The sequence below is a fragment of the Culicoides brevitarsis genome, chromosome 1 (genome assembly GCF_036172545.1).
Source record: "Culicoides brevitarsis isolate CSIRO-B50_1 chromosome 1, AGI_CSIRO_Cbre_v1, whole genome shotgun sequence".
NCBI classification, from domain to species: Eukaryota; Metazoa; Arthropoda; class Insecta; order Diptera; family Ceratopogonidae; genus Culicoides; species Culicoides brevitarsis.
The window spans coordinates 29631264-29656641 of NC_087085.1; the positions used below are offsets into that span (position 1 = coordinate 29631264).

Consider the following 25378-nt stretch of genomic DNA (forward strand, 5'->3'; position numbering starts at 1 on the left):
TATTATTTTTTTTTTCATAAAGAGAAAATCAGTGTATTCAAGGAAAATGAGCTTGACTTAATAAATGAATAAAAATTAAGAAATAAATTAAAAAAAAATAAAATTTAAATAAATAAAATTTATTTTTATTTTTTATATTTGAATAAATATAAATTATTTATATATAAATTTATTTGTTAATTTATTAATTTAGTTAATAAATTAGATAAGATAAGATTTTTATTAAAAAAATAATAAATAAATAAAAATTAATTATGATATTAAATTTACTTAATAAAATTAATAAAAATTGAATAATTTAAAATAATAAAATTAGAAAATAAAAAAATTATTAAAAAATAAATAATTAAAATTAAAATAAAATTAATAAAAATAAATAAAATTAATTTAAAAATAAATAAGAAAAATAAAAATAAATTTATTTTGTTTTTAATTTTTTTATGAATATCATTTCAAAATAAACTTTAATATTTTTTTTCTATGAAAAAATATAAAATCGGATAACAAAATAATAAAAAAAAATATTTAAATACTCAGACAAGTATAAATATTTTACCTATTCCAAAGTTAATACTTTTTGTTTGTGAATGATAGAAATATTTCTGTATTTCTCTTTACGAAGCATTTATTCCTCAAAATTATATTAAAAATATAACAAACACTCAAAATTTTTGAAAGAAATATTTTTGTCAAGTTATTTATTTAAATGCCTTTAAAAGTAAAGAAACAGACTTCTCCATTAGTTATCATGTTTTCCTTCTGTATTAAAATAAATATTTTTACGTGAGTTTTTTCATGTTGTTATGAATATCAAGATTAGATAAGAAAATAAGCATTATGAGATGATTTTTATTCAAATTATTTGAATGAACAATGTATAAAAATATATTAAAATAAAATTTAATTCAATAATTTTATTTATTTTAAATGTAATAAAAAATTTATTTATTAAAAGTTTGATTAATTAAATTAAATAAGTAATTAATTAAATTTAATCAACAAAATTAATTAAAATGATTTAATTTTTTTTACAAATATTCTTTAATTAAATTTTTTATTTTCAATTAAAATTTTGTTTTCCAATCAACTTAATTTTTTTTAATGAGAAATAAATTTTATTAAATTAAATAATTAAATATTTTAAGAAATATGAATAAGTTTAAAAATATAAAATAATAAATATTATTTAATTAATTTTTTAATTTTTAATCTTTAATTTAATTTTTAATTTTTTTTCTAAAATAAATTATTTTTTAATAAATTATTAAAAAAAAAAATTGAAAAATAAATAAAGAACAATGACACCTGTAATTTCATTTCCGTAATTATCATTTAATAAGCTGACCTAATAATTCGAATAATCCATTTGACATCATTTTTATGCCACCCACGTCAAATTTGTCGCCATCATAATCGCTGTCGTCATGTTTACATCACACAAAACAACATTGCGGATAATCATTATTTAAATTATTTATTTACATCGGAATTTTATTGTTATGTTTGTCGTGTGTTATTGATGTGTAATTTTCATATCATGCCGACGCCTAATAAAACAATTTGCATATTATTCATCGACAAAGTCAACAATTTTCGTGAAAAATAATATATTTGTTGAAATTCAGCTCACGTGTGGCAAATGGGATGTTCCACGAATCTCGATTTCAATTATTTACTCCAAAAACAAAAAAAAAACGATTTATTTGCAAACATTTCAATTTCATGAGAAATCTTCTTAATAAAATGCGAGACAAGAGCACTTTAACGTTGAAATTGATGTTTCACATAAATATTCCTCAACTATCATCTTCTTATGGTTGGGAAGAAATTTTGAGGCAATAACCAGATAATCTGCAGTTTCGAATGTTATGCTTTCAACTAAATGTTGGCAAAACTGGGCAATTGACAATAAAATCCACTTGTATGAAGATTCCTTAAACTGCAATTCAGCTACAGACAAGAAAACGATTTTTGAACGAGAAAAGTCATAAAACCTCATAAATGGTTTATAAACAGACAAGTTCAAACAGGGCGAGCCAAAATGGTTTTGGATGGAGAAGAAGAAGAAGAAAATTGAAAAGCTGAAATGATACTGTTTTTTGTTTGTTTATTCATCATTTATTCATGTTATAATAGTCATAAATTTTTTGCTCTTGCAATGAATGTGAAACAGTCCAACTTGTTGAATAAAAGTCGAGTGGATAAATCTAAAATACAATGAACTCGATTTGAAACGTGCTTTCAGTGGTTGTTATTTTAGACTAAATTTAGATTGAAGTTTTTTTTTCAAATGTTTTCTTTTAATGGAAAGTTTTTCATAAATAATTACTTTTGAGGGTAAAGTACGATTTTTTTACGAATTAATTGGTTTAAAAAATAAAAAAATTGGAAAATAAGTTTTTTATTGAATATTTAAAATATTGTGAAAAATTAGCTTTTCTGTTTCATTTAAATTAAAAAAAAATTTTATAAAAAAATTTTCAGATTTGAATTTATGTCAAAAAAAATTAAAATTAAAGTATTTTTAAAGCAATAAAAATTACAAAAATATTTTTTTAAATTTAAAAATTAAATTAATATACTTTAAATGATTTAATTAAATTTAAAATTTATTTTTTTAATTTATTATTTTTTTTTAATTTAATTTTATTTTATTTTTTTTTTATTTTATTTTATTTTTTTGTTATTTATTATATGATTTATTTTGATCTTAAATTATCATTTTATTTTACTTTTTTTTTAAAATATTTTATGATTTTTTTTTTAATTTTAATAATTTAAATTTGTTTTTAAAAAAAAATTTTATTTTAATTTTTGTTTTAAATCATATTTATCATAAATTTTCTTCTCTAAAAATATTTTTCATAAAATTATTAATTTTTTTTTTTAAATTTTTTGACATTTTTTTTTTGAAACGTCATGAAAAAAATTATTTTAGCTCTTAACGAATTTTTTAAATTAAAGAATTCACATGCATCAAATTAAAAATTCGATTTTTAAAATTATATTAAATGATAATTATTTCATTTATTTAACTTCTCATCAGTTCCCTCTTCTCATGACAAAAATATCCTTAAACTACTCTAAAAACTCAAATTTAATTTAAATTCATGACTAAAAGTAGAATGAAAATGTTACACAATTAAATTTTTTTTTTCGCACAAATAATAATTTTTCAATTATTTTTAACACAAAACAGAATAAAAACCTAAAAAATATTTTTTTTATTTTTAAACACAAACTATACACGTCTCGACTCATTGGGGAAAAAATATGAAAAATGATTCCCTAACAAATTTTAATTTAATTTTTTAAGCGAATATGTTCAATTTTATTATTTATGTCACGTTCTCAGTTTTTTTCATCTTTAATTTTTATCGCGTCAAACAAAACTCTTTTTATGCAGAAATTTTCTTCCGTTCTATTTTTCTTTAATTTTTGCTACAAAGAAACGAGGTCACATTCTTTTTGAAACTTTTGCCATTTTTCTTTTATCTAGCAATTTATTACGACGTGAGTGATAAAAACACATCAAAATTAATCATCAAACGCACTTTGATACCAACTTTTGCCATAAAAAACAAAAATTCTTTCAAGCTACGTTTCCTTTCATAATTGATTCATTTTCTTGTTTGATTCTTGTTATCTAAAGCTCCCATGGGAACAATATCATACGTTTCCTTATATTTTTCTGTACCGTAATTTGAGTTCAAGCTGATAAAAAAGGGATGAAAATTTGTCTAGTAAACATTTTTTTAGAACATTTGATGCCAATTACTGATTAACCCAATTATCAAAAGCACTCTTGAGGTAAAAAGAGTTAAAATTCCATCAAAAAAAACCTCTTTAATCCCTCATTGAGTGTTCAGAGAGGCGGAAAATTAGGATACAAATAAACACGATGAAAGATAAAATCCTGATGATTTTTACTCGGCTTTACTTAGACAAAATTACAAAAAAAAGTAAATATTGGAAGCCTCTTGGGTCCGAATAATTGAAATGAATGGACGGCACAGTGAATTGAATGTTTTGATAGATCATTTTTTTTTTTGTGTATTTCAAGGAAAAAAATTAAAGGTAAATAATCAATCGAGGTAGGCAAACAGAAAGCGCGAATAAAAATAAAGTGGGTAATCCAAAAGATTGATAAAAATAATTATTTTTTTATTTGCTTTTTTTATTAGATCCATCAAAAGCAATCCTTTTTAGATTACAAGGTAGAAAATATGTCGGACTTTATGGAAAAAAGTATTTCAAGGATGTTACATCGTCTCGTATTAATATCAAAAGTAACATTCAAGCTACATATGTTTTGTGGGAAGTAATATTTTAAAAAATATTTTGACGAAAAATCGTTCCTTTTTAATTTTTTGTCCATCCGGGATTAAAATTTATCATCTGAACAAACGATAATTTTGATTTTTTATTTGATTTTTGTCCAAGTTAACATTTAAATTTTCTTCCTAAGCCACATTTTGTAATTTTTAACCAATAAACATTTTGGATTTTACTCCCAGTGGCTCTTTTCTAATTTCAATTAATCTATACTTTAGATTATCATCCCAGTGAACATAATGAAATTTTTACCGAATGCACATATTTAATTATTAGCCCAGTGCACATTATTAAATTTCAAGTTATGTTTTAAATTTCAGCTCTAGGGCATTTTTTAAAAATTTTTACCCAATAAACATTTTAGGTTTTTGTCCGAGTGAAATTTCAAATATATTTGACCCATTAAATATTTTGAATTTTTACCCTAGTGCACATTTTAAAATTTTCATTAAAAATTATGCTGAATTTTCACCCCATAAAACAAATTGGGTATAATATTTTCAGCCTAATGCATAATTTGACATTTTTCATACCACTGTATTTTTCTTTTAATTTTGACCCAATGCACATTTTGGAGCAAAATATTTAGAAATTTTTCAATTTAAATTCAGACCCAATCTATATTTTGAATTTTTCATCCCATTGCACATTATTAAATTTTAAGGTATCTCTTAAATATTTGCTTAGGAACATTTTCTAAATTTTTTACCTAATAAACTTTTTAGGTTTTTGTCCGAGTAAAATTTCAAATATATTTGACCCATTAAATATTTTTATTTTTTTAACCCAGTGTACATTTTTCACTCCAGAGGATAAAGTGGGTATAAAATTTAATCTAAATTTAATACCAAAATTTTTAAGCCCATTGCATAATTTGAAATTTTTCATACCAATAAAATTTTTCAAATTTTGACCCAATGCACATTTTGGATTTTTGATACAGAAAAATATTTAGAAATTTTTTGAAAATTGAATTTGTATTGGAACCCATTGCATTCTTAATAATCTCAGACCCAATCTACATTTTAAATTTTTCATCCCAGTGCATATTTAAAATTTTTAAACTTGTTTAAATACAAATTTAAAAAATCAATTTTAATAATGCTTTTGAACAGAAACAACGAACAAATTTTTACTTCAATATATTTTTAATCTCTCACAACTTGTCAAGGGAAAAAATGTAACCTTTGTGATTGTAATTTTTCTATGTCTTTCGAATGGAATTCAAATGTGTGGAATCAGATGTCACTTGTCAAGGGAAATGTTAGAATTGCGGTTGGATAGGCAATAAAAACAGATGTTTTTCGGTTGATTTTTTAATAAAAATCCGTTATGTCAAGGCCATTCTGCGGAATGTTTTCCAACTAATAAATTTTACAAATCCATTGAAAAGTGCACTTGAATATTTTTCAAATCTCCATCGAACCGAAACAAAAGCACTTCATGAACCATTTCCAACCATCTGTTATTCAGTAGCCTAATTTGTCTTTCACTCGTGTGAAAACGTGGCAAATTGCCTCAAAACAACATCAATTTCTCCGGTTATTTGCCACAACAGGTTTGCATGTCATTCACTCCAACACCGACGACAACCGAACGTATGAAATGTCAATTGCACACTTTTCCACACTCAAAGCGACTGGCATCTGATGCTGACGTTGCTGCTGAATGTGGGCTCGGAGTGATTGGGAAAGTAATCAATTTTGATGTAAATGTTTTGGAACGTTTCAAGTGGAACGAGGAAAAAAAATGTTGTGCGATGAAAAATGTTTCAAATCTCACTTCAGATGTCATTCATTTGATGTTTATCGGAGTCGATCAAGTCAAAAGTACGGGGAGACCAATTATTTTTGTTTTTGTTTACGTCGAAAAAAAGAGTGGATAAATTGAAACTGATTAGTGAATGGAAGTACATATGAAACGTGACACATTCAGAATGCCGAATAAACGAAGAGATAGGCAAATAATCAAGGAATTAAGGGAGATGAAAATCATTAATTGAATAGAACTCGTTTCTTTTTTTGGTGTGATGAGGAAATATTGAATGAAAGTGACGTGTGAAGAGATTAGAGTTGATCCTACTTGAGATGCCAATTTTTTGTTTATCACAAAAAAAATACGATGAGAAAAAATTATTTATATATGAATGTTAATATTATGGTAAAAACCCATTGATGGCTAAAAAAAATAATTAACACATTTTTTATGTTTGCCTTATTTTTTTATTTTTACAATTTTTTTAAAAATTAAAAAAAATCTTTTGATCTCAAATTTAGTTTAATTTTAATTGTATTTATTAATTAATTTTTTAATTATTTATTATTTAATTTAAGATTTTAGATTTAAAAAATTATTATTAATTAGAAATTACTCTTTAAAAAAAATTTAAAAAAATGTATTTTTGATAAATAAAAAATAAAATAATCTTAAATAAAAAAAAATAATTAGAATTAAAATAATACAAAAATAATTAAAAATTGGTTCAAACTTTATTCAATTTAATTTTCTATAATTATTGAATTAAGAAATAAAATAAAATTAATAAATTTATTAATTCAAAATCTACTAATCTATGCAAAAAATTATTAAAAAAAACTCAAATACTTAATTAAAATAAATTTAAAAATTTATCAAAAATTAAAAAAAAAAATAATTTTAGCCCTTTTATATTTAAAAGTACAAAAAAAATCTGAACCGTTACTGCAAAACAAAAATATATATCAAAATTTTCATTCTTATCTGAAAACATTTTAATTTTTTTTTATTAAATTATAACTAAAAAATTATCAAAATATCAGATTTTACAAAAAAAAAATTTGTTTGTATTTTCTTTTATTGTTTTGTTCGATTTTTATCCATAACAAATAAATAAAATCAGAACTGGGTCAAAACTTTCGTTAGAAATATTATCTGAAATAAATATTTATTATCACGATATTTATCGTAAACAATCATAAAAAGACATCATTCATTTCCAATATAAAAAAAATAAAAAATAATTATTTTTTGTGACGGGAAAATAAATTCTAAAAAAAACATCTTTACAATCATTTAATATCTTGATTAATTGAATTTTATTTATTTTCATTGATAAATTCTGATAGCAAAAACCCCCACACAAAAATAATTCAAATCAATTTAATTTATCAAAATTAGCATTTCTATTGAATGAAAAATCATTCAATTTGTCTTCGTGAAATATATTTGCTTTGTGAAAGTTTGATTTGTGTGAATATAATAATAATTTCCCCATGAAAAATTGAACTTTAAACGAAAATATTTATTTACGTGAACGAGTGGGCGTCTTATTTTGCCAAGTTAAGAAAATTACGTTAACTTGTCCATTTTTCCTGTTTTTTGTTCCTCATGAGGTTACATCATAACGCGTTCATGATATTTCAGAAAAGGTCAAAAGTCATGAGCAAAACTTTTGCGCCATTAAATTTTATGTCAATTAGTTTAATTGTGGCAAAACTTTAAAGGCTTAAATATCGCCCACCAAACTGCTAATTTTCAAAAATTTTACTGTCATAATTTTTCGTTTCCGGTAGAATAAAACTTTTTTTCAGCATGTTACTCTCTTTATTTACTAAACAACATTGAAAATAGAAATAAAAGTTTGTATTTTGTAATTTTATCATTTCCCAAGTGCGGAAAATATTTTGAGATGTGCACGAATTAAAGAATAATAAGGAACGATAAGGAATGTTTTCTATCTCTGTCTTGTGTTATTTATTTACAAATGTTTGTTCTTTTCAAAAACAAAAATAAAAACGAGAATAAACTTTGTTCAATTTTATATTATTAAAAATACAAACATATCTCTTTCCTCTGTAACTGAAAAATAAATTTTCTATCTGTAACTAAGATAAAATTTATTTAAATTTAGGGATTTTTGTTTACAGGAAGTTTTAAAATCTCAGAGTTGTGGAAAAAATAAGTTTTAAATAAAATTATTATTAAATAAAAAAATAAATAAACAAATAATTAGATTAATTTTTTTAAAAATATTTTAGTGATTTTTAATTTTTATTAATTAAAAAAAATTATTTATTTTTAAATTTATTTTAAAATTTTAAATTTATTTATTTATTTAATTTTTAATTTTATTTTTTATTATTTATTTTTTTTATTTATTTTATTTTTTTTTTAATAATTATTTTTTTATGATTATAATTTAATTATTTTTTAATTTAATTAATTATTATTTTTTTTTAATTATTATTATTTTTTTAATTAATTTCTATTTTAATTTATTTTAGTTTAATGTTAATTTTTAAATTCATTTATTTAGTTTCTTAAATTTTAATTTTTTTCTATTATTTTTAATTTTATTTTTTAATTTTTTTTAAATTGGAATTGAAAACTACGATTTAATTTTTGTTTAAAAATTATTCAAAAAATTTTATAAAATTATCCGAAAAATTTTCAAAAATTATTAAAAAAAACTTATAGAACATTATTAGTATTTTAAACAACTAAATAAGATAAAAATAATATTTTCTTCAAAATTTTAATAATTTTCTTCTCCTCAAAGATTCATAATAAGATTTCTTTAATCTAAAACCTTAAAAGAAAAAATTTCATCTAAATAATAATCAAAACTCTCGGACTTACCGTGATTAAACTCCCTCTCCCGGTCATAACAAGCAGATGGCCCATATTTACTTTCCAACAAAAACGGCAATAATAATTATAATTTCATGTTACTGTATCTCTCTTGCTCTGTCTAACTCCAGTTGAAAAAGTCAACAAAAGAAAAAGTTGTGTAATTAAAATGTTGTCCTTTATGTTTGTCCAAAAGTTCCTCATAAAATGTGTTTGATTTCAATCCTGAAAAATATGCTCTGCATAACATCCAAAGGGAAATTAGCAGGACTGGCACACATTTTAAGCCATCATTATTCTCTTTATTGCAGGCATCTTTATTGTATGAGCGAAAATAAATTTTGGGACAATATAATTACAGCAAAACAAAATTTTCGGTGCCACTAGCAGTCACATGTGCGTTTGCCGCTTATAAATTTAAAATTAATGTTTACTTGTTTAGAGTGTATTGTACAAATTTCATGTCTAAAAAGCTATAATATCCGCGAGTCATGTAAAAAATAACCTAGATTAGGTACTAATTAACAAAAAAAAAATCTTAGATTCTGCATTGGGACAAAATTTCAGAATATGCATTGGGACAAAAATTAGGTCAACATCTTAGAATATACAATAGGGCAATTTTAATAATGTGCATTGGGACCAAATCTTAGAAGACGCATTGGGCCATGAGTTTAAGAATGTGCATTGGGATTAGTTAACAATGCCCCAATGCACATTTTAAGACCTTGAACCAATACACATCCTAAAAATTTGTCCCAATGCATATTCAAAAATTTTAGCCCAATGCATATTCTAAGATTTTGTCCTAATGCACATTTTTAAGCTTCAACCCTATGCACAATCTTAAGTTTGCCTCAATTCACATTCAAAAATCCCGAAAAAATCATATTTTAAAATTTTGCCCCAATGCACAATCTTTTTTATATTTTTTACCTCATTTTCATATCTTGCATATATTTTGAGTTGCAAAACATGGATTTTTCATTAGATGGTTAGATGTGATGATGTCCGCATATACGCGATCATTATTTCATACCTCCTGAATTTATGCATTGCGAAAACACAAAAAAGTAATGAAAATTATTATTTTTGCCCGCACAGGTCTTCCATACGAAATAAGCCTGTACTGGCATCAATATCCATACAATTTAGGATTACCTTTTTGCAAAATACGGGCTTGGATATCAGAAGCGTAAGTAACTAACATTAATATTTACGGCAAAAATATGTCATTTTGCTTTTCTGGATTCGCAGATCTACGTACGTTTCGGTGTTGACTATTGTGGCTTTCTCCATGGAAAGATTTCTGGCAATTTGTCATCCATTGCACTCGTATCGCATGAGCGGATTGCGACGCGCAATGCGAATCATTGCCATACTGTGGACCATGAGCTTCATCAGTGCAGTGCCTTTTGGAATTTATTCAGACATTGACTACTTGACGTACCCACCAGGTGAGTTAATTAACATTTTTTTTTTAATTTTCTGCAAGTGACAGATGCTGGGTTTCTCGTGTTGCATATTAAAATTTTATGCTTTATGACATGGCATGACATCGAAAGTTGCTGTAAAAATATTATTATTATTGTAAATGGATATATTCAATCAGGACTTGCCTCGTGGATGGGTATTCAAGTGGATGCAATTTCCTTGCAGCTATTTTTTCTTTATTAAATCTTTTTTTCTTCGATTTGATTGGAATCTAAAGTTTTACATTACAAGAATAATATAAACTTTAAATGTTTAATATTTCTTTATTTATTGAAGAAAATTTTCACTATCGATTTATAATTTTATTTTTTTTTTGTATGATTATAAAATTACAAAAAAAAAATTATTAATTTAATTTAAATTAAATATTTTTCTGTTTTTAATTTTTTTGATCGCGTTAAATAGATTTAATGATTTTTTTTCTGTTTTAAGTTTTTTTTTAGAATAAAAATTTCTTTTTTTTAATTTTTATTTTTTTTTTCTTAAATAATAAGAAATTTAAGAAAAGTCTTTAATAATTGAAAAAAAAAAGTTTTTTTAATTGAAAACCAAACAAAAAATAATTATTTCTTCGAAAATAAACTTAATTTTTTTTAAAAATTTGAATCTCTTGTAAACAAGGTCTTTTTCTATAAACATATGATATTATCTTAAACTAACAAAATTATGGAATAATTTCTCAGTCCTTGTTTTTAGTAATTTTAACAAAATACCCGACCCTCATTGATTTGAATTGACCCCGGATAAAGCTAAAGCTCATCAAAATTAAATGATATGAAATTCCATTAAAAACTTCACCAAATAAACAAATGCCATCATCATACAAGGAACTGCTAACATACTAAATATTCATAACAGTAATGATAATACAACCCAGTTTTACAACCATAACAATCATCATTCGTATGAAAGTTTTAACTACTTGTTTTTATGGTACAACATAACCACAGTCATTGAAACATTGTCTGGCCTTTTGTGCTTCTGTTTTTTGTTTATTTTTTTTGTTGTTTATTTTTATCAAATAAATCAGTTTTGTGTCGTTCATCTAACTAGAACAATTTTTTAAATTTTTATATTTTATTTATATTATTATTTATATTTATATTTATATTTATATTTATATTTATATTTATATTTATATTTATATTTATATTTATATTTATATTTATATTTATATTTATATTTATATTTATATTTATATTTATATTTATATTTATATTTATATTTATATTTATATTTATATTTATATTTATATTTATATTTATATTTATATTTATATTTATATTTATATTTATATTTATATTTATATTTATATTTATATTTATATTTATATTTATATTTATATTTATATTTATATTTATATTTATATTTATATTTATATTTATATTTATATTTATATTTATATTTATATTTATTTATATTTATATTTATATTTATATTTATATTTATATTTATATTTATATTTATATTTATATTTATATTTATATTTATATTTATATTTATATTTATATTTATATTTATATTTATATTTATATTTATATTTATATTTATATTTATATTTATATTTATATTTATATTTATATTTATATTTATATTTATATTTATATTTATATTTATATTTATATTTATATTTATATTTATATTTATATTTATATTTATATTTATATTTATATTTATATTTATATTTATATTTATATTTATATTTATATTTATATTTATATTTATATTTATATTTATATTTATATTTATATTTATATTTATATTTATATTTATATTTATATTTATATTTATATTTATATTTATATTTATATTTATATTTATATTTATATTTATATTTATATTTATATTTATATTTATATTTATATTTATATTTATATTTATATTTATATTTATATTTATATTTATATTTATATTTATATTTATATTTATATTTATATTTATATTTATATTTATATTTATATTTATATTTATATTTATATTTATATTTATATTTATATTTATATTTATATTTATATTTATATTTATATTTATATTTATATTTATATTTATATTTATATTTATATTTATATTTATATTTATATTTATATTTATATTTATATTTATATTTATATTTATATTTATATTTATATTTATATTTATATTTATATTTATATTTATATTTATATTTATATTTATATTTATATTTATATTTATATTTATATTTATATTTATATTTATATTTATATTTATATTTATATTTATATTTATATTTATATTTATATTTATATTTATATTTATATTTATATTTATATTTATATTTATATTTATATTTATATTTTATATTTATATTTATATTTATATTTATATTTATATTTATATTTATATTTATATTTATATTTATATTTATATTTATATATATTTATATTTATATTTATATATAAGGAAAGAACCAAATTTATATTTATATTTATATTTTTTTTTTATAATAATAAAAAAATAAATAAATTTTATAATTAAAAAAAAAAACTTCAATAAGGAAAGAACCCAAACAACTTTTTCATATATCACACAATTTCTTAAAAATAACATATTTTTTACTCAACTTTCATTTTCAGACAACACCACAATATACGAGTCGGCGTTTTGTGGCTTGTTCCAGAATCCTGGTTACTTATGGGAGGTGTCAACATGCATCTTTTTCGCCATTCCAATGATTGTTATGGTCGTGCTGTACCTCATGATGGGTCTCCGTATTCGTTCGCGTTCAAAGAAAGCTACTTGTAAGTAGAAATTTTTTTTTATACAATTTATTTATACAAAAATGACGTTGATAACAATAATGATGTGCTCTCATGCCACTCATCTCGCTTGTTTTTGTTCTTCATGATGATGATGATGATGATAGTGATAATCATAACAAATATTTTTCTCACATACATAATTTTATATTTTTTTCTGTGAAAAGAAACAAACAAATAAACGGAGAGAAATGAAATGTAAATAAAATGTGAATAAGTGTTGTGCGATAAGAAAAATCGTGTGAAATGAAGCAAAAAGTCAATCATATCAGCTGTGTAAAAAAATTATGTCTCGAAAACTAAAATATAAGCGAGATTTTAAATTTTTCCAAAATTGTTTTTTCAAAGTCTAAATAATTTAGGGTCACAATTATTTAAAAATATTTCAAATAATTCATTCTAAAATAATTTTTTTTTGTAAAATATCCAAATATTTTGTAATATTATTTAAAATAAATCAACTAAAATTTCAATCAATTAAAATTTCCTTCAACGACTTTGTGTCACTGGAATGACAAAAAAATAAAATAACGAAAAAACGCTAAACAAAAATTAATAAATTAATTAATAATTAATAAAAAATATTTAAAAAAATGTTTTTTTTAATATTTATTTTTGTAATTATATATTTTTAATTAAAAAAATAATACAATTTTTTTTAAAGTGGTTCTGATTTGTAGCCAATTTATAAATGAAAAAAAAATTAATTTAATTTAATAAAATATATTTAAATAAAAAAAATTAAAAAAGCATTTTGAAAAAATTAAAAAATATTTTTTTTCGTTTAAATATTTTTTTTTTACAAAAAAATGAAATTTTTTTTCAATATTAAAACAAATAAATAAATTAATATTACTTTTTTTTCGAGAAACATTATTTTTTACAGAAACATTCAATTCAATGTTGCGTCCTTGTTCATTTTTTTTAAAAAAAAATTTTCTCATTTTTTCAGCACTTGGAAAAGTTCAACCGACGAAAGGCGACACAAAATCAACACAATCTAGAAAGGCAATCATCAGAATGCTCGGTAAGTGTTGTTTAGATAAAAATATACTAAAAATAGCAAAACACAAGCGGAATTATAATATAATGACAATTAATGGTAATGCGGAGCATTTTCTCCGGCTGCACTGCAATTTGCGAGATAAAGCATGACAATAAAATAAAATGAACCAATTATCTACGAAAAAAAAATTACAGAAGCGAAGGGACAAGAAATAACAAACGAAACAACTGTTGCAACTTTGACATTGTGTGTCAATCATAATAATAATGGTATTATTATTTATTCAAACAAACCCCGACGAGTGCCACGGACTGAGTGAGAAAGCATGTTGCGAGAAATAAAACTTTTTTTTTATTCTGTCTTATCATCAGACAAATGGCATGAAAGCGGCAATGAAAAAAAAGGTTCCGACATTGAAATGGAAAACCGTAAATAAACAGTGGCAATCAATAAACGACCCTCTTTACGAGCGAGTGGCGGGCGTACGACACATGGTGGTGTCATAAATGATACACAAAAAAGATATTGGAGATTGGGTGAAGCGATGGCGTCATCGCAAGAAATAAAATGAAAAAAAAAGAAAATGAATTCAGCGACGAAGGGTCTAGAAGAGGTTTTCTTGATATTTTGCAAGTTTTCTCTTTTCTTTCCTTTCAATAGCAAATGTTTCCATAAATTAACATATCTTATGTGGAAAAAAGAAGAACACAAGTCCATAAATAATGGGTCAGAAATAGTTTCGTTTTCATTTAAAATTTATTTTAAAACGATGGGTGACAAAGAAAAGGAGAATTGATCAATAAGGAAAGTGTTTTCAATCCAAATTGAAATTTTTGAATGAAGTTTTTCTTCTATTTTTTCTTATTTTTTTTGTAAAATTGTATTACAGAAAATCAAAATGTTTTAAATTAAAATTTTAGGGTAAATTTCGTGTTTTTTGTAAAAAATTTTTTTTTTTTTGAAAGAAATTTAAGTCGCTTCAAATTTTTCAAAAGTCAAAATGGAACAAAATAAAAAAAGTAAAAAATTTCATCAAAATTAACCATTTTTGGTAGTTTTTTAAGAAAATTTTCAAAAATTTTTTAAAATATTTTCAATTCAATTAAATTCAAAAATTTTTGTATTAAAAAACGAAATTTAACATAAATTTTCTCCTTTAAAATATTTTCAAAAAAAATATTTTTAAAAATTTTTTGCTATTTTTTGTTATTTTTATAATGAAATTTTTTTTTGTTAAATCTTTAACTTGAAATGCTTTGAGATAAATTTAAAATTATAAAATCTCAATGTAGATACCATAAAATCAACTAAAATATTGATTAATGGCCAAAAATTGTTAAAATTTGGTCATTTTGTATGAAATAGTATTTCAAAACTTTTTTTTTTTTGAAAAATATTATGGGACAAAAACATGGAAAAAAATTTGAAACGGCCTTAATGAAAGTTTAAAATTTAAAGTCTAATAAAATAAAATAATAATAAAATTCATAAAAAAGTAATTATTTTTTTCTTTACCTTAAATTTTTTGAAAATGTATAATTAAAGACTTATTTCTTTGTTTAAAGCTAATTTTACAATTATTTTTATAAAATTTTAAAAGTTAAATTTTAAAGTTTATTTTAAAGGTGAACTTTTAAAATTTTATAAAAATAATTATAATAAAAGAATTTCAATCAAAATTTTCAAAATTTATTAAGATTTATATTTATATTTAGAAAAAAAAAACTTTTGCAATAATGGCAATAAAAACTATATAAAATGAAAAATTAATGAAATCTTACATAAAACGACTAAAAATGGTTTTAAATTAAATTTTCTGTATTTATCTAAAAATAAAAGGAGAAATTTATCATTTAAACAAAACATTTTCTCATGTTAAAAGAATTTTCTCCAAACCACACAAAACAATAAAATCCTCATCCTTGACACCATTCACTCACTCATGAATGCCTTCCGCTATCTTTTGTACCGTTTTCATGACGCCCTTCGTGCGGCAAGTAAGAAATGCGTGTGATCACCACTACATTTTGTGTTTGCACGGTAAATTGGTCGTGTAATTTTTCCCACTTTCCTTCGCTTCTGAACACCTAAATTGCCTTCAATTACATGCGTCATTCATTTCTTATCGCCTCTGTCTTGTTTTGTTTCTGCGGAACAATTGCCCGGAACAAAAGACAGCCGGAAACACAATAGACAATCACTCGATCTTTTTTCTCTGAATATTTTTGCACTTTTCCTTCAGCAAAAACGAAAAAAACGGATTGAATAAATAAGAATCTCATTTTTTCCTTTCGATGTGCCACAACGTAACTCATACTTTCGGAAAATGTTCGTGGAAAGTAACTTGCACTTTTACAAGCAAACTCGAGAGCAATAAACATTGAGATAATGATTACATCGGGGAACATTTTGTCGAATATCGTGCTTTTTTAAGAGGTACATGCGGAAACACGGAAGTAAATTGTTTATTTAACGACAGCAACGTCAAAAGTTCTCTCGCAAGCGATGCAAAGTTAGGATGTCGCAAAATCTGTTGGAACATCAAAAGATGCGGAAAATGAGCAATTTTGTTTCATTTTCGCTGCTTGTACCCGATGTCAGTGCGGCAGAATAACATGAGCAATATTTAGATAAGAATTTATATTCCACAAACAATAAATTTGTGTTTGTACAAGTGAGACAAATTTACCGAAAAGAACGTCTTGTTTCACTTCGTGGATGGCATTTCTACGGAAAATACAGGCGGAAAGGAGTGCGAGCATCTAATTTAGTAAAATAACACCATTAAATTAACATTACCAGAGCAAAGCTGTTTTAATATTTAATGTCATTTTATTTTTGTTATTTTAGGAGAGAATATTTTCGTTTCTCTGGTGGTATTTTCAGGAAATCTAGATTTAAATGGAATTTTTGAAGAAAATGTTTTGATGCAGCTTTTAATACAATTAACTTTGTTTTTGAACATTTGTTTTTTTTAATGTTGTTGACAAAATAATTTAATTTTCTTAAAAATTCCGAAAATGATTAAATATGAAGTGAAAATATCTTTTAAATTTTAATCCAAATCATAAATTTTTTTGTGCATTTTTTTTAAATAATTTTTTTTTATTTTTAAATTAAAAGTATTTTCTTTTATTTTTAATTATTTTATTTTTTATAAATAAAAAATATTAAAATAAATTATTTTATTTATTTATTAATTTATTTAATTAATTTATTGATAAATAATTTAAAATAAATTTTAAAAGGATGGAAAAAAAATTATAATTCAAGAAGAAAACTATAATTTAAAAAAAAATTACAAGTGTTAATTTTTGAAAAATTTCTTTTAAATTATAAAAATATTCTTTTCTCTTTCATAATTTAATGAAAATTTTTTTATTTTTTAAAAATTGAAAAAAAAGTGAAATTATTAAATAAAGTTTTATTGAGCTTACTTTAGCAGGAGTCTAAAGTTTTTTTTAAATATTTTCTATCAAAATTTTAAAATATATTTTTTTTATGAATTTTAAATTGTTAAAAAATTTTAGCTTTGAATTTACTTGAATTTTTGGATCAAAAAAAACCGTTTAATTAGGCAAGTACAATTCCAAAAAATGTTTCACATGTCCTCCCTCCTAACTTTTTCCAAAAATCTAAGGAGGGAATAATAGAATAATGATAATGGTTTTGAAATATTTTTACCTTCAAAACATACGAAAAATGACAAAAAATCATCAAAAATTGGTTAAAATCTATAAATTTTGTTATATATTGCATTTTTTAAAGGGTTAGACTAATTTTCACAGAAAAAAATTAAAAAATTTATAATTTGGAATTTGCCAAAAAATTTTAAATTTAAAAAAATTTAAAAAAAAAAATTTTTTTTAATATTTTTAAAAATATTTTTGTTTCGAAAATTGTCTAATGTTAAAATAAAAGATTTAAAATGTCTTTAAAGCACACAATTGAATATTAAAACTCTTTAAAAATAGTAAAAAAGATGGAAAAATAATTAAAATCATTTTTTTCCATTATCATTATTCATTACTATTAGAAATTTAAATAAAATATATTTCATTTTTTTTGAATCAGCTTTTTGGAAAAAAAATTGGTTCAAAAAATTCTAAAAAAATAAAAAAAATCCAAGTAAATATTTCTTCCCGATTTATCTAAAAATAGAAACAAATACATGATTTTTTATTTTTACCGATGTCGCATCACCTTCAATTTATCGCATTTTAATACAAAATTTTTGAATTGTTTACAAAATCGAATTTTGCTTATCTTCATGTCACGTCGCGTCACTTTGTCTCACATTTTCATAGAAAAGACGAAATAATAACAATAAAATTTACATCTTATTTATTCACATTGAAAATTTATTAGATTTTTTCCTGCTTCCTCTGCCATTTTTTTTTCTCGCGCTGTTTTCTTCTCGAATAAATAAATAAATAATCATAATCTGTGACACCCTCGTTCACTCTTTTTTATTATTTTTTATCGTGTTTTTGCATTATCTTAACTTCATCGCTTTGTTTGTTTATCTATATTTACCTTAAAATAATAATACTTGACTTGCTGGCGTGTGAGTCTTTCTTTATCGCCTCAAAGCGAGATTTAGCGATTTCCGAGAAAAAAAAACAGAGAACGTTGGTTTTTAATTTGATTTTTATGTATTTTCCATGATGAGACGCTAGAAAAATGTAATAAAACTCTGATGATAGAGCTGGAGGGCGAAATAAAAAAAATATGAAATGACAATAAAATTTTGTTGTCGCATCTCGAGATGTTAAATTGATTTAAATTTGAATTTTTTATTTGATGATCGCGGAACGAAAGCATCTTGTGGAAAAAAAATATTAAGCTTTGTTTCTCTGGAAATTTTCAGGTCACTAGGCATTGAGCTTAGCTAAAAAGATTGTTGTCGAAAATGAAAATGAATATTTTCATCTTGAGTAAAATAATAACTTGGCAGACAAGATTTTATATACATATATTTGCAATAATAAATTTTGCACTTGTTTTACTTTTTCAGAAAAGCTTAAAAAATTCGAAGAAATTTAATCATGTGTGAAAATTTTATTTTTTTTTTTCATTTAGGCCGCTCCAAATGAAACCCAATAGTTTTGTCCGATTCCCCATTTTAAATTCGAAAATCCAATGGGGCAAAATAAAAAAAAAGTTAAAAATTTTATCAAAAATTACCGATTTTTGGTGAATTTCCATAATTTTTCATAAAACTTTTAAGAAAATTTTTCAATTTTTAGTAATTTTTGTATTAAAAATCGTATTTCAACATAAAATTTTCTTTTAAAAATAATTTTTATAAAAATTATTGAATTTTTGTTTTCAAAAAAATTTTGACAGTTATTTTTTTAAAATTTATTTTTTTTCAATTTTTTAAAAAATTTTTAAATTTAATTTTTAACAATGTTGTAAAAAACTCAAAACAACAAAAACATTGATTAAAAATCAAAAATTAATAAAAAATTGGCATTTTGTATGAAAAAAAGTATTTCAAAATTTTTTATTTTTTTTTGCCCCCCCCATTTTTATTTCAAAAATTTCGGACAAAACTATTGAGTTTAATTTGGAGCGACCTTAAAAGCAAAAAATATAAAAATAAAAATATATTATAAAAATAAATAAAAAAATCCTTGATGTTAATTTTAATTTTTTAAATATAAAAAATGTTACATTTGCTGAAGAATTAAAATAATATATTAACATCTAAAATAAACTTTGATAAGATACGATTTTTAATAATTTATTTTATTAATTAATTTATTGTTTTAATAACAAAATAAAAAATTATTATTATTATTAAATAAAAAAATTTAATAAATTAATTTATTATTTATTTATTTTTTAATAAATTTATTTAATTTTTTCAATTAATTTTTTATATTGAAAAATAAGTAATTTTATACATTTTTAATTTTTTTAATAATTTTTTTTAATTTTTTTTTTAAACTTAATCAATTAATAAATATAAATGCAAAAATTACATTTCACGAAATTATTTTTAATATTCTTTGAAACGTAAAATCTAATTTTCTTATTAAATTAATTTTATTTTATTTGCACAGATAAAGAAGAATAATTTTTTACCGTTAACTTTCCGAGACGTGATTTTGAAAATTTCTTCAAATTCACACGTGTTAGTATTTCTAATTTCCCTTGTAAAATCATTTGCATTGTTAATTTCCTGCAAAATTATTATTTTCAAACATGTAAAAATTCCATTCAACAAAATCTTTTTTTTCAAACGTTTCAATTCAAGCCACGTGTTATCACTTATACTAAATTTTTCTTCCTACAATGAATCTATTTTTATATTTTTTTCGTATTTTTTCATTTTATCAACGCACGTCAAAGCGAGCAAAAATTATGTTTTATTAAATACTCCGAAAAAAAATGGCAGCTGAAAAAGGAAACAAACAGGAAAAAATTCCTAGTTCATTTGTTACAAAATTCAAATCCTCGTGCATGTTTTGCATGTTAATCTCATTTTTGCTAAATTTTTCATCTCTGGCGAAATCAACGAGTGAGTGTCCTATTCGGCTTTTCATGAAAAATGAAGGCAAAAAAAAATTTTTTTACTCCATGTTTAGATAATTTTTGTGTGTGTTGTTAGCAGCGGAAAAACGCCAGAAAACAACCGTAACAAGGGTGAATTGATTCAGAAATTGATAAAAAAAAAAACGGGTAATCTTGTTTCAGTAACGTTTTATTATTCGTCCTTATTGCTCTTTTGCAGGCTTTTGTTTTGCTGACGACAGATACCGAGACAACGTGTTGAAGTTTACATGTGTTTGTTTCTCTTTCCACGAGTCAGCAAGACAAAAAAAAAATAGAAAAAAGTGAATTGTTTTGCTAGCGAGCAGAACGGCAGAGAGAGAGAGTAAATTAAATCAGAGATAAAATAAAAGTTTATTTTTTTATCATTAGATTGTTGTCACTCGGTGTTACAATTTTGTGTTGATTTGTTTGAACTTTGCTCTGTCGCTTATTTTTTTATTTATTTTTTTTTTCGTTTCCTATTTTTTTTTTTTTTTGAATTAGGTTAGGAATGACTTTTCTTTCTGAACTAATGGAGTTGCCTGGTCATTTATAATTTTTTTTTTCTTTTTTATAAATAAAAATTGATAAAGAAAAAAAAAACTTTTTTATTATTTGGACCTGATTTAATTTATCGTTCATGAATAAGGACGTGTTCCAATTCACCAAAAATAAAGAAAACAAAAAAAACGGATAACAATTTACACAATTTCCGTTTATATTTTTGTCAAGTAGAATACAAAAATAGACTCGGAACCGTCACACATCGCAAACAAATAGCACGAAAGGAAGCTTTTTGTCTCTCTTGGATAATTTTCTTTGTGGGTGTTCGTTCCATTCGTGTTTGTTTTACTTAACGAATGTTAAGATTTGTTCAAGTTGCAAAAAAAATAAGTTTTTACAAAGAAACCTTAATTTTTGTCCATTTTTTGTATTTTATTTGCTACAGTTGGAAGAATAGTAACAAAAAAAATGAAGAATTCTCCAAGTGAAGGAGAACAAAGCAGGCGTGTAGGGTTGGAAAGGGAATGAAATTTTAATATAACTCAAAGAAAAAGGATATAAGAGATTTCTAACGACATTTTTTCATCTATGTTCGAGGAAGGAAATGAATAATTTTTGTCTTTCTGTTAAAAATTTCTGACATTTTTTAATAATTATGAGAATGAGTTACATTGTTAGAAGACACAAAGAAATCTGCACTTGTAAAAATTGATATCCAGTGGAAAATTTGGGCCTTTTTTTAGACCCTCAAAAGCTAAAATAAAAGCCTTTTAAAGTTTTCTTAACAGTTTTCTAATATTTTGTAATTTTTTCGAAAAATAAAATTTTACATAAAAGAAAAATTGAGTAAATCTTATGTTTATGGCTCAATAACTCGCTTATTATTGAGAAAATTCTATTTTTGAGCCCGAGTTCTTTTAATCATACAATTATTACAATTAAATATTTTTTTCCATGGAAAATATATTTTTGACTGCAAATCAAATTTTATTTCTATTTTTTTTTTCGAAAAACCTACAAAAAATTGAAAAACTGTTAAGAAAACTTTTAAAGCCCAAAAAAGACCCAAATTTCGCACTGGATACCTTTGAAATTTGCAAATTTAATTTAAATCTTTGATTTCGAAAATTTTTTATAATAAAAATTTTATAATTCATTATAAAAATTTATAAAAAAAAATTTTTTATAAATAAAATTTAAATAATTTTTTTTAAATAAATAAATTTTTAGTTTATTTAAAAATTTATTTTTTATTTATTTAATTTTTAAACTAAAATAAAATTAAATTAAATAAAAATTCCTTAAATATTAATTTAAATTGAGGTAGATAATTTTTATAAGAAAAAATATAACATCACAAAACGACTAAAATTTCCCATTTTCACTGCGGATTAGAAACTTTTACCGCACAAAATACTTTATTTTATGATCAATTTGTTACCTACAAACATGCCAGGATGTAACGTCGCTTCTCTTTACGATCAACAGAGCAACATATATTTCACACAGCCCATTTAGGTAGCTTTAGCGGTTTATGGAAACCGTTTTTTTTTTCATTTTTTATTTATGGCAGCAAAATATCTTCACACACACGCTTTTACGCAACATTCCCCATTATTATCAGTTCCCCATCCCAAAAGCTGCCGAAGCCCCTTTTGTTTGTGCAGAAAAGTATCGACAAGAGTACAAAGCCACACGTAATGCCAGTGAAAAGCGTTTAAGTACGTTAATTGTTTATGGTTGGACATAAAACACCTGCTATTTTCACAACAATTTAATCTACTCTCTCCCAGTTTATGGCTCAAACAGGTATCGTCGATCTTTGCATTCAATGGCATGCGGCATCCACGAAGAAAACAAATAAAATTCAACGTAATCTCTCCGCAGAAATGAAGACAATGTCGTGGCACTAAACGGTCCGTTATTTATTTTAAGAGCTCCCCTGTTTTTAATTTCTTCATTTTTTGCGTCTGCCTTTAGTTTGGAGAAGCAAATTAAACTTTTACGCAGACAAACAAGGAAAACTTTATCCGTCTTGTGAGCGATAATAATGAGATGGAAGTTAAAAATTTTTTACATTGCACTTCGACAAAACGATAACGAACAAGAATGAAGAAAGATGAAAAATTCCCCAAAGTTTCACATAATTTTCTTATTGCTTGTCAAACAAACACATTTGTTGTTCACACATTCATTCACTCACTTGCCTCGGTTGGTTTTCCTTTTCTCCGGAATAAAAGTCGGCAACAATGATCGGAGGAAAAAGTTTTTTGATATTAATACACGTTGAAATTGTTTATTCTTTGTTTATGTAATTCCCTCCGATGTTCGAGAGAGAGAGAGAGAAAAACGCCCTTGCGAGGTGTTGATTACGCTTTATTTTATTAGGAAATTTATACACTGGGCTTCGATAGATGGCGAGAAAAGTAAAGAGGATAAAATATAATTAAAAAGTTTGCCGTATTATCAGTTATTAAAGCGATTTCTGGTAAAAAGCAAAGTTAATTTGATGTCCATTGCGCGAAATTTTAGGAATTTTTGTGTAAATTTTGAATGGTTTCTTATTTATTTTCTTAGTCTAGACATAATTTGAAGAAACTTTCATAATTCTTAATATTTTTTATTCAAAAAATAGATGCATTTTTGTCAAAGTGACTATTAACCCATATTTATGCTTTTATAAAAATTTGCATCTTTTTTGTGCAATTTTGTAATATTATATTTTATTTTTAAATATTATGTTTTATTACAAAAATTAATTTAAATTAAAAATTTTAAAATTTTTTTATTAAAATATTTATTTTATTCTTATTAATTAATATTTATTTATTGAAATTTAAAATTTAATTTAATTATTTTTATATAAATTTTTAAACAATTTTTAACGGTAAATATAATATTTTGGTACGAATTATAAAAATTTGCTACAAAAATTAATGAAAATTAATTTAAATTTTAAAATTTTATTTTTTTTTTTATAAATTTTTTTAAATATTATTATAAAATATTTTTTACCGGTAAATTTAAATTTTGGTGCGAATTATTTTTAATTAATATTTTAAGATAAATTAAGATCCGGCAAATTTTTATAAATTTAAACTATTTTTAATTTAACTCAAATTAATAAAATAATATAAAATTAAATATTAATTAAATATAATAATATTAAATAATATTAAAATAAAATTTTAAAAAATTAATTAATTTAAAAAAAATGTTTCCAAAAAATTAAAACTCTTATTTTTATTTTACCTACTTTAATATAAATTAAAAAAAAATTTTTTATTTGCACTGAAAATTCATTTAAAAATATATTATTTTCTAAATAAAATTAAATAAATTTTAAATTATAATTAATTAATTGATAAATTTAAAAAAAATATATATTTAATAAAATTAAAAATATTTATTGATATTTGATTATTTTTTAATTATTTAATTTTTAAATAAAATAAAAATTTTAAATTAATAATTTTTAATTATTTTATTTTAAATAAAATTTCCAAACTAATTAAGTAAGTTAAAATATTAATAATTATGTTAGATTTTTTTTATTAAAAAATATATGCTTCTTTAAATTTTTCTCTTAAATCGCAAATTATCAAAACTTAAATGCCTTCTAATCTTGTTTTTTGCTGTCTAAAGCTTTATCCTTCAAGTACCTTTTATCTTTTTGCTTGTTAACTTTTCTGTCATTTATTTTTTGTTTGAATAACTTTGTTTTCAGTACACAATTTTAACAAAAAAAAATTTACTAAAGCATTCTGCAAAAAAAAAATGTGAGAACAAAAACCTCATTGTTCCTTTTTGCGAAAGAAACAAAGTTTTTCTGTTGTGAATATTTTTCATTATTAAGTCATTCCTTTGCGTCTATTTTAAGAGCATTAAGAGCACAATCAAATTTAATTTAGTCGTTTTTTTCTGCGGAAAATACAAACAATGGAACAGACCAATTTATTCTTAATTGAGTCCCCTTCGTGGTTTTAATCTTAAATTTCCAAGACTCGAGAGACCAACGAAAAAATTAATAAAATTTTGTCATTAATTTTTTGTTCAGCTTTTCGTTCAGCTGAGCGACGTGTTTTATCTCTCAAATATCTCTTACTCCCTT

The 25378-nt window shown here is 22.2% G+C and overlaps 1 protein-coding gene across 1 annotated transcript in view; it reads left to right on the forward strand.

Annotated features, from left to right (window-relative positions):
* The window catches only part of LOC134838200 (neuropeptides capa receptor-like), an 80040-nt gene that overhangs the window by 28869 nt on the left and 25793 nt on the right, over positions 1–25378 (forward strand). Inside the window, exons 4-7 of the mRNA XM_063853675.1 lie at positions 10048–10138; positions 10201–10400; positions 13032–13196; positions 14167–14241. Coding sequence (XP_063709745.1) covers positions 10048–10138; positions 10201–10400; positions 13032–13196; positions 14167–14241 — 531 coding nt within the window. The remainder of the gene's footprint in view (positions 1–10047; positions 10139–10200; positions 10401–13031; positions 13197–14166; positions 14242–25378) is intronic.